Source organism: Saimiri boliviensis, chromosome 1 (assembly GCF_048565385.1).
Source record: "Saimiri boliviensis isolate mSaiBol1 chromosome 1, mSaiBol1.pri, whole genome shotgun sequence".
NCBI lineage: Eukaryota > Metazoa > Chordata > Mammalia > Primates > Cebidae > Saimiri > Saimiri boliviensis.
Window position 1 is genome coordinate 141543918 of NC_133449.1, and position 11486 is coordinate 141555403.

The 11486-nt window shown below is 41.7% G+C and overlaps 1 protein-coding gene across 2 annotated transcripts in view; it reads left to right on the plus strand.

Moving 5' to 3' along the window:
- SNTB2 (syntrophin beta 2) overlaps positions 1-8601 on the plus strand; it is a 135022-nt gene extending 126421 nt beyond the window's left edge. For both annotated transcript variants that reach the window (XM_039477691.2, XM_074405468.1), the window contains exon 7: positions 544-8601. In XM_039477691.2, coding sequence (XP_039333625.1) covers positions 544-636 — 93 coding nt within the window. In that variant the 3' untranslated portion in view covers positions 637-8601. The remainder of the gene's footprint in view (positions 1-543) is intronic.
- The last annotated feature ends 2885 nt before the right edge of the window (positions 8602-11486 follow it).

Consider the following 11486-nt stretch of genomic DNA (forward strand, 5'->3'; position numbering starts at 1 on the left):
GTTGTTCAGGCTAGAGGGCAATGGTTCGATCTCTGCTCACTGCAACCTCCACCTCCCTGGTTCAAGTGAGTCTTCTGGCTCAGCCTCCCGAGTAGCTGGGACTACAGGCATGCACCACCATGCCTGGCTAATTTTGTGTTTTTATTAGAGATGGGGTTTCTCTATGTTGGTCAGGCTGATCTTGAACTTCCAACCTCAGGTGATCCGCCCGCCTTGGCCTCCCAAAGTGCTGGGATTACAGGTGTGAGCCACTGTACCTGGCCTTCAATTTTAAATTCTCTACTTTTTAGCTTTTCCTACCAGGCATGGGGGAACCCATTACACCACCAGTTGTCTCCTAACTAGTGATGTGAAACCTCACATCAGTATTATGACATGGAGTCAATCACCTTTCTCCATAGTGTACTTTTGTTTCTGTGGCTTTAAGTTCCCAAGAGTTTCCATAGCTCTGGCACATTCTTTACCTTAGTTAAAAGTAAATTTATTTGCATTTTTGTTTATTGTCTGTATATGGTAGTGATACTTAATGTCCTTTCTCCACAGACCATGGACCTGCACTCTTGTCCAAAGCCGATTGTATTTGTGTTGCACACGTTCTTATCGGCCAAAGTCACTCGTATGGGACTGCTTGTATGAGCAACAAAAAATCAGAAAAGTACCTTGACTGTCACAAGAAATATTTCCACCTCGAAAAAAAAAAAAAGCACAAAAGAAAACTCTTGCTCTCTCCTTCAGCACAGTGCCTTCCTAAGGACCTGCAAATCACTGCTGAACCATAACCGTGTTTAAAGAAAAGCCTACCTTTCACAATCTACCTTGGCCAGATATTCTAGGACTCTAAAAAGCTCCAAAATGAAGCTGTTGATTTATTATCTTGTTTCATAATACGGTTTATGAGTAATTAGGTTTATTTTTCCTGCTAAAAAGAATGGCTCATTGTTTTCCTTTTAGACATAATCAAATACCCAAGCATCGTTTTGTTTTTCTTCTTATAGGATTTGTGTTGTGCTTAGCCTTGATCTGTTGTTCAGAACAATTGTCCCTTCCCAGGTGCTAGCTTGCAGCAGCGTGTTGCTTCGTGAGAATTCCAGATAGGTTGTATGTCTTGGAATTTACTGTACTCATTAGCTCCTTCCACCATAGGAAGTCCTTGAGTTTTATCACCAAAGGGTTCTTCCATCAGCCCTGGTTCTCCCTCTATCCCAGCCTGGCAGTCATTTCCCACCTTACCCCAAGATTTGCCACTCTTAAGTGCTGTCTCTAGGACTTAGAACTTGCAAAATTTGATTTGTCTTGCCTTCCACTTCCTTTCTAGTGGTGACTGAGTTGAAAAGCAAGTTGGAAGTCACTGCTTTGAAAGAAAAGTTTTGCTTGGTTTAGGTTTTTCCAATTTGATTTTTGGTAGGAGCCAGGGAATATTATAAGATTTATTTTAAAAGCAAATTCCTCTTCCTAGGTTAAGCCATTTTTTTTTTTATTGCTTACCAAATGTGCCTTTGGTTAGGGTTAGTGGAGCTTTATTAGTCACTATTTGAATAACTGGAAATCACTGCCATTTCAAGGAGATCACCTATCCTAGTTTGGAGGAATAGTCTTCAAGGTAGGTTTTCTTAATGGCATCTCTTCCAGTAGGCAGATCTCTTTGAGCAAGATAAATCCTAAAGAGCCAGCCTGCTTGAGGAGTAGACTTTGTAGGTGAAGCCAGCTCTTCCACACAAACATCATGTCGAGTTTTGGGCTGCCCATGTAGCATCCTGGCTGTGCACTGGCCCTTTGTGGCAGCAGTGGCATAGACAAGCAACTGCTCATTCAAGATTTAGTGTTGGCTTCACAGCACTCACTACAGTGGGCAGGCTGATGAGACCGTGGAACAGCTACCTGCTTTTGGTTAAGCATTGCCGGATGTCATCATTAGGACACAGTAGCAATAAGATTGCTGATTTTGTAGTATTAGAAAATCACTCTCAGCTTGTTTTTCCTAATTTTGAAGGAGTATATATCTGCAAACATTTAAAATGGTATAATATCAATATAAAATGTCAAGATTAGCACAGTCCCTGGATCTCAAAGAATAGGTAATATTACTTGGATGTTCTTTTTTTTTTGAGATACAGTCTCACTCTGTCGCCCAGGCTGGAGTGCAGTGGCATGATCTTCACTCACTGCAACCTCCAGCTCCCGAGTTCAAGTGATTCTCCTGCCTCAGCCTCCTGAATAGCTGGGATTACAGGCACCTGCCACCACACTCAGCTAATTTTTGTATTTTTAGTAGAGGCAGAGTTTCACCATGTTGGCCAGGCTGGTCTTGTACTCCCAACCTCAAGGAATCCACCTGCCTTGGCCTCCCAAAGTGCTGGGATTATAGGTGTGAGCCACTACGCCTGGTCCAAGATAAATTTTCATTTCAGGGAAGGAATAAAAATGTCTGGAAGGTATAGCAATGATTTCTGGAATCAGAATTTCACTACATTAATACCCTCAGGTAAGCAATCTTAAAGCCTCTATGCAGTGAGAGCATTATTAATATGAGATGTTGAATGATGTGTTTACAGACTTCAGCAGCAAAGCCACGTGGTTGAGGTTTTCTGTGTTAATGTGAAAGACTAAGCCACTAAGATTTGCAGGGGAGCTTCTGAGCCACCCTCCTCATTGGTTATATGAAGATGTAAAATAGGTGTGATTTAAATATGAGCAGGAAATGCAAGGCATGTGTTCATTTCACTCATTTTGGTCAAGGTTAAACTGACGTGTGTAGCGCTGAGGTCTGTAGGGTTCTTATTAGTGACTTTTTTTTTTTTTTGAGACAGAGTTTCGCTCTTGTTACCCAGGCTGGAGTGCAATGGCTCGATCTTGGCTCACCACAACCTCCGCCTCCTGGGTTCAGGCAATTCTCCTGCCTCAGCCTGCTGAGTAGCTGGGATTACAGGCACGCGCCACCATGCCCAGCTGATTTTTTGTATTTTTAGTAGAGATAGGGTTTCACCATGTTGACCAGGATGGTCTCGATCTCTCGACCTCGTGATCCACCCGCCTCGGCCTCCCAAAGTGCTGGGATTACAGGCTTGAGCCACTGTGCCCGGCCAATAGTGACTTTTGAGTCTTAGTGTGAAATGAAAGTATGAGAGGTTTCCTTTGTCCACTAGCAGCCCCAAGAACCAGAGCGCTATGCTGCTTGTCTTAAACACTTAACAGCTCTATAGTCATGATGACCAAGGTTGTTCTTCAATCAAATGTGTTTTTGGGATTTTCAGTCCACAAATGAAGTGCTCTCTAATGAATGGGACACCATGATAAATATGTATTTATATTTAGATGCCAAAGTATGGCAAATTATTTTCAAATGATAATGAAAAATGGGCATTTTCAATATTCTACCTTTTTTATAGAACCAGCTCACTTTTCATTTCTTTTTCATTTTGAATTAAGCAAATTGTTGAGGATGTGGTGGGTTCCAGTGTGTAGAATGGAAAGGAAACTGCAGAATCATGTCCACTCCCCATTCAGAGGGACTGCTTCCTGTGCCCCCCAAACCCGGGGCTTAGACAGCTTCTCCACATTCCACACAGATGCCTAGGAGCAGCCAATTGGTATATGAAACGTCTCCCGCCTCTTCTAAAACTTCTGTCCTTTCTCTTCATAAAAAGAAAAGGAAAGGAACAAAAGAAAAATGCTCAGTTTTTCTTTTTCTGAAAAAGGTAAGTCCTTTCCTGAAGTCATCAAATGAAATATTACCTGGAAATTAGTATGTAATGTTTTATATGAAGAAATACTTCATATGTTTTCATATGTATGTTCATACGGTATTTATTAGATAGTTGTAACTGTAAACTCACTTTCCTAGTAGACAAGAGTTTCAGGTTAAATACTGGAACATATATAGGCAATCAAAAATACTACTTTAAATGTCATCCACCTATTTTAAAGCCACGTTTTAGCACTTTTTAGGCCAAAGAAGGTCTTGATAGTGCCTGTTTTTATCTTCTATACTGAAAATTATTGCATGGCAGGAGAGATTGGATAATTTATTATATTTTTATAAGTAAAAAAATCTTTCTAAACAACAAATAACCTAACATTATTACTGATTATTTTCCTAATTTATCCTCCTAAGTTGAATGATAACAAAGCTTTTTCCAGCTGACTGAATGCACTTAGCTGATCAATAGCATTTGTTTCTTTTTTTCTTTCTTTCTTTTTTTGAAATAGGTTCTCACTCTGTCACCCAGGCTGGAGTGCAGTGGTATGATCATAGCTGACTGCAGCCTTAACCTTCTGGGCCCAAATAAACCTTTCACCTCAGCCTCCTGAGTAGCTGGGACGGGACCACAGGGGTGTGCCAGCACACCTGGCTAATTTTTGTGTTTTTTTTTAAGAGACAGGGTTTCGCCATATTGCCTAGACTGGTCTTGAACTCTTGAGCTCAAGCAATACTTCTGCCTCAGCCTCCCAAAGTGCTGGGATTATAGATGTGAGCCACTGCACCTGGCCTCAGAAATTATGCTTAAAAAATTTTTTTAAGCTGTGTGGAATCTGGACAAGGCTGTGTTTCTCCTAGAAACAGGATTCGCTGTAAATGGTTTTGATGGACAAAAGTGTGAGAAAAAGGTTATAATAGATTTTTTTAAATTTTGTGAGAAACTCCAGGTCTTCTTGCTTAACTTATATGCATGTGAATATATTTGTTTGTTTTCAAAGCCATGGAAGAATCTCTGTTCATATATTTTAATGCAAATTATCATGTATGCTGCTATGCAAATTCTTTTAAAAGCCCTACCTGCTTAAGAGTTAAACATTTTTTAAACTTTCAGGGAAGACCTGTAGATTCAAGCACTTTTTCTGCTTTTTTGGTATCTTATCTTGGACACTTATGCTGAATTATGTTCTTATTATTTTCACTGGTTATAAGCTATTGCTTGTACATATTTAAACTATCCAAATATCCAGCATACATTTCCACGTGGCTGCCATCGGCTGTTGATGCCATGAATGAAATGGCTGGTTAGAAAGCCAAAGGTCTTCTTTTTCCAATCCCTAATGAATAAGTAAAATGCCAGATCTTTTTGGTCTCAAAGCAAATTGTTCTGATCAGATCAAATAGCTATGTAATGAAAAGAGACTTACTTAAATGTGGGATTCTGCTTAAAATTTAAGTTGATTTTGACTGTATTCATATTCATTCTTTTTATATATCTCTATCAGGTATGACATTAAATACCAAGTGGTATTATATTCGACTTTGAGTTTGGAAATCACTTTTAATTACATTTCCATTGTAATTGTGGCTTTTTTTTTAACCCCACTGAAGATGAAAGTAGAAGAATCTGCCAAATCCTACTGTTCCCTCTGTGTGCCCTTGTTCTAATTGCTTGGTAATCTAAAATTATTCTGACTTAATACATACTGTCTTTAAAAACCAATTGTAGCAATCTGCTCCCCTCTACTCTTTAAGCTAAATCTTTCACTGTGCTGGATACATAGACACTCGATAAATGTGTGATGATAGTTCTAAAATAATTATGCTGTGTATCAGGGTTGTGTATTTTTGAGCAATATGGTTATTCCTATGCTGTGATGCTAAGTGGAATTTATTTTACACTAGTAATAGACTACTTAAGTGGCTGATTTGAAACCCTTTCTCTAAAAAAACAAACATGGCAGATGAGTGACAAATTCATTCTCTTAAAGGATAGAATTTCAAATTAAGGGTAAGGTACAATAAATAGGCACATAGAGCACATCTGTTTTTGGTTTTGGTTTTAGTTTTTTTTGGATCATCCTGACTAGCTAAACTGCCAGTTAGAAGAATGGTTGTAACTCAGAAGAATCTTTTAACAAGATTTTTTTTGTTTCAAAACATAAACTTGAACTTAATTTCTTGCCACCTCTATTCTTCCCATATTGGGCGACTGAACTGAAGCTTATTCTAGTTTTAGAAGAGGATCCACATTTAATGTAATGCATAAATATGCCTTTTGCAAATTATCGCTTGTTATCCAGTGAACATTTGATTATAGTCAACAGAAATCTACCGTATAAGCCATAATCTTTGAATTGCCCCTTTTAAAAAAGATTGGTTAAAACCAAAGACCTGTAAGAGAAAAATGATACTTCATTGTATTGTAGGTTTGAGAATCCTGGTTAGAGTTATAATTTCTGGCTGAGTGTGATGGCTCACACCTGTAATCCCAGCACTTTGGGAGGCTGAGGTGGGCGGATTACCTGAGGTGAGAAGTTTGAGACCAGCCTGGCCAACATCGTGAAACCCCATCTCTACTAAAAATATAGAAAGTTTGCCGGGCATGGTGGCAGGCACTTGTAGTCCCAGCCACTTGGGAGGCTGAGGTGGGAGAATCGCTTGAACCCAGGAGGCAGAGGGTCCAGTGAGCCAAGATTGTGCCATTGCGCTCCAGCCTGGGCAACAGAGCGAGACTGCATCTCATAAATAAATAAATAAATAAAAGACTTCTAATTTCTGAGTCCTCTAAGTACCTTTGTCAGTTTTGTAATAATCTTACATCCATGCTATTGACACAAACTTTGAAACTGGAAAGCTAATTAATGATGTATTCATGTGTTCTTTCACCTAACAAACATGTATTAATGTATAATTCTACACCAGGTATTCTGAATGGTGTAAAAGAAAGTTTTTGCCCCCAAGTAGCACATAATCCATTATTTCTCAGTCACACCATGCCATCTGTTTGTCATTCAGCAGTGAAGTAATTCACCACTTGATATTTTTACCAAAGTGTATGTTCAAGTCTGTTTATCTGGATCTGGCAAACTGGAAAATGTTTGAAGGGATACTCAGGTTTTGATCTATGCCAATATGAAAGGACTCCAAGCACATTTAAGTAGGCTGGTCTTTTCCTCATGCATGATTTTCTTTTAATGGAAAATTAGACATTAGTTTGGGAAAGAGAACAGTATACAGTATCCTTTATAAGGTAAATCATAACAACAAAAATTGTTTTATTGCCCAAAGTGGATCAATGAGAAAGTCTTTTTAAAATGCTTCCGTTAGTATAACAGCAAAACTAAATGCATATTTTATCAATTCCTTATTTCTAAATTTTGTTGTATTCATTTCCACACTTAAAGTATTTAAGCATTTCATTTGCTGAAAGTCCTTATATACATAGTAGACAGAGTCCATTAATGATAGATCAAAATGAAAATATTTAAAAATTAACAAAATCAGCCCAAGGTGAGAGGATCACTTTAGCCCAGAAATTCTAGACCAACCTGGTCAACACAGCAGGACCCCAACTCCATCCAAAAAGTTAAATAAAAAAATTTTTTAGCATTTAAAAAAATAAATAAAAATTAACAAAATGTCACTTATTCCAGGGCACACTGGCATTTGGACTCATTGAAAAGGGCACCTAACGAAAATAAAGTTGACTGAATGTTTTCTGTAATTTTCACACAGTAACAGTCCTTTTCTATCCATCTTGCCTTCCATTTATCTCTAGGGTTAGCTTTTCAGGCAACATTGTCAGTCATGCCCAGAAAGTACCTGAGCTATCAGTGACTGGAATGGCACAGGGAACTGAATCACATGGGTGCCCTCCCCTTGGTTTTCAACTGTCCTGGAGTTGTGCACAAAAATTAGGTCATGCCTTCAGGGTCTTGGTCTTTACTTTCAACCTACCCTTTGACAATCAGGTGCTAATGATTGTATATTATTAAAACCAGCACATAGTATTATAAAGGTGTGTTCCTCCTAGGTTGGAAGAAATGCTTTCCTTCTATCTGGGTCCTGCATTTTGGTTTTGGTTTGGGTTTGGGTTTTTTTTTGTACTTTTTAAAAATTCTGGGTCCTGTTAAAGTGGGTGTCAGTTGTGTCTTTTCACCTCTATTCTGTGGATTAATAGAATTGGTGGCGGGGATGATGATGTAAACTAAGTTTCAGGTTTGGCACAGTCATCATTCTTGATGATATTCATCTCACTTTGTAGCGAATCTGCCCTTGTGGGAACAGGTTTCAGATTCTGCCCTCCACTACAGGACTCCAGTATTATGTTTACAATCCATTGGATGAGTCCATCATTAGAAGACCTTGGTGCCCCCAAAAATCTGTGTCCTTTTTGGTACCAAACCTGAGGTCTTTTGGAAGATAATATAGAAAACCACTACCTATTGAAGGCCTATTTTAGCTAATCTGTGCAAACTCTGATTATACCCATGTATATGGATTCTTTCCCACACTGCTTTCATTTTTAAGTATAAAGATATAGAAAACTAGAATAACGCTTTTAAGTATATGATGTTCTGGGGTTTTTCCTTCTTTTTTAGAACCCTGTATTTAAACAGGACTTCCTTTTAAGTCTTGTTTGAAATTTAAGTCTCAGATCTTCTGGATACCAAATCAAAAACCCAAGGCATAAAACAGGGCAGTATTTGTGTTCTTAATTTTTAAAAAGCTTTATGTATACTCTATAAATATAGATGCATAGACAACACTTCCCCTTGAGTTGCACATCAACATACAGCATTGTACATTACAATGAAAATTTGTAACTTAAGGGCATTATATATATGAATATATATATATATACCTTTGTAACCTTTATACTGTAAATAAAAAAAATTGCTTTAGTCATGAGTTTTTTTTTTTCCAATTTTTAAAATGCTGAAATAGTTTTGAACTTAATGGAAAGTTTCAAAAATAGTACAAAGAACTCCTATGTCCCCTTCACCCAAATCTCCAGGTTGCTAACATTTTGCCACATTTATTCCATTACCTTGTCTTTTTCTGACATGATTCTCTAGCACCCTTAAATTCTCTAGTGTGGACCTCCAAAACATAAGGACAGTCCCTGCATTGCCACCATACAGCCCTCCCAATCAGGAATTCAACATTGGCACACCACCACTCACTCCATAGACCCCATTCAAATGATGCCAGCCATCTGGCCATGCCCATTTTCCTCTGTGGCCCAGAATCCTCGCCAGTACCACTTTCTTGAGTTTCATCCTCGTGTCTTATCAGTTCTTCAGTTTGGAATGTTCCTTTGCCTCACCGTAGTGGCATATGCCTGAGTCTCAGCACCGGGCTTTCATTCTGCAGCACAGCCCTCAAGCGGGCGGTATCCAGTGTCCCCTCCCAACCAGGTTGTGTCATACAGGCTCTTGGCAGGAATGCCATGATGCCATGCTCTTCTCAGGGTATCATGTCGGGAGACACACGAGGGCCACACATCCCACCACCGGGGGTGTTCCTTTTGGTGGCCTAGTCAAGCTAGTATCTTACTTGTTTTCTCCTTTGTATTTATTTTTTAATTTTTTGTTTATTGACTCTTGCCCAAGCTGGAGTGCAGTGGCGCGATCTTGGCTCACTGCAGCCTCTGCCTCCGCCTCCTGGGTTCAAGTGATTCTCCTGCCTCAGCCTCCCGGGTAGCTGGGACCACAGGCACGCGCCACCACACCTGACTAATTTTTTTATTTTCAGTAGAGACAGGGTTTCACCATGTTAGCCAGGATGGTCTCAATCTCCCGACCTCGTGATCTGCCCGCCTCGGCCTCCCAAAGCGCTGGGATTACAGGCGTGAGTGAGCCACCGTGCCCAGCCGTATTTATTTATTTATTTATTTAGAGATAGAGTTCTGCTCTTGTCCCCCAGGCTGGAGTGCAATGGCGTGTGCGCGGTCTCGGCTGCCTGCAGCCTCCACCTCCCAGGTTCAGGCGATTCTCGTGTCTCAGCATCCCAAGTAGCTGGGATTACAGGCGCCCGCCACCATGGCTGGCGATTTTTTTTTTTTTTTTTTTTTTTTTTTTTTTTGAGACGGAGTTTCGCTCTTGTTACCCAGGCTGGAGTGCAATGGCGCGATCTCGGCTCACCGCAACCTCCGCCTCCTGGGTTCAGGCAATTCTCCTGCCTCAGCCTCCCGAGTAGCTGGGATTACAGGCACGTGCCACCATGCCCAGCTAATTTTTTGTATTTTTAGTAGAGACAGGGTTTCACCATGTTGACCAGGATGGTCTTGATCTCTCGACCTCGTGATCCACCCGCCTCGGCCTCCCAAAGTGCTGGGATTACAGGCTTGAGCCACCGTGCCCGGCTTTTTTTTTTTTTTTTTTTTTTTTTTTTTAAAGAAGAGATGGGGTTTCACCATGTTGGCCAGGCTGGTCTTGAACTCCTGACCTCTGGAGATCCGCTAGCCTCGGCCTCCCAAAGTGCTGGGATAATAGGCGTGGGCCACCACGCCCAGCCTCTCCTTTGTATTTAATTAGCATTTTGTGGAAAGAGATTCAGGTGTGTCAGTACTTTTTCCCAGCTTTGGAGACAGGGTCTTGCTTTATTGCCCAGGCTGGAGTACAGTGGCGTGAGCACGGCTCACTGCAGCCTCGACCTCCCAGACTCCAGCAATTCTCCCACTTCAGCATGCAAAGTAGCTGGGACTGCAGGTGTGCGCCACCATACCCAGATAAGTTAATTTTTGTAGCGATGGGTTTCACCTGTTGCCCAAGCTGTTCTCCCACTCTTTGGTCCAAGCAATCTGCCTGTCTCGGCTTCCCAAAGTGTTGGGGTTACAGGCATGAGCCCCCGTACCCAGCCTCAACCTGGATATTTTTGCTCTCCATTTTTTTTCTCTCACAGGGTAGACTTGTGGACAAATGGAATCACTTGTCTCTGGTGTGTTTTTGTTTTGTTTAATTTAGTGAAGAGGTCTCGCTATGTTGCCCAAGCTGGTCTTGATCCTAGGCTCAAGCAATCCTGCCTCGGCCTCCTCCCAAAGTGCTGGAATTACAGGCGTAAGCCACCACACCCAGCCCTAGAACTGTTTTGATCATTGTATCCCTATAAAGTAGCACACAACGCTGCACACAATAGGTGTGCACCCCTGCAATTCCAGGCAGGAGAATCGCTTGAACCTGGTAGGCGTAGGTTGCAGTGAGCCAAGATCGCGCCACTGTATTCTAGCCAGTGCGACAGAGCAAGACTCCGTCTCAATAAATAAATATAAATAAAAAGCAAAACAAAACTGGCTTCAAAGTCTCCGGCATCCCACCAGGGATTTGAGCCCCCAGTATGGGGCACACATTGTTTACATTAGTTAGCTCATTTATTCTCCACAAAAGCCAGACAAGGCAGGTGCTAATTATGATTGTGCACTATTAAACATAGAGAAACCAAAGCTCTGGTAAGTTCGGCTTATTGCGCCAATAAAACTGCTCGATGGCCGATGTTACTCCAAGCAGGGTCAGGATTTCCGGATTCCACCCCCCTCTGCCCCTGGCCCCGCCCTAAGAACGTACGTCCCGCCAGGCCCCGCGCAGGCCTTGTCGCCCCCGCCCCCGCCCCGCCCCCGCCCCGCCCCCGCACTGTCCGTCTCTCCCTAGTCCCACCCCGTCTCCGCAGGCCCTAACCCCCCTGTCCACCCCGCCCCTCGTCCCGCCTCCCGCCGTCGCCGGGGCCGCCCAGCCGCCGGAGGGAGCGGTGCCTGCAGTGCGGGCTGTGGCCGCTAGGAGGCAGACGCCCG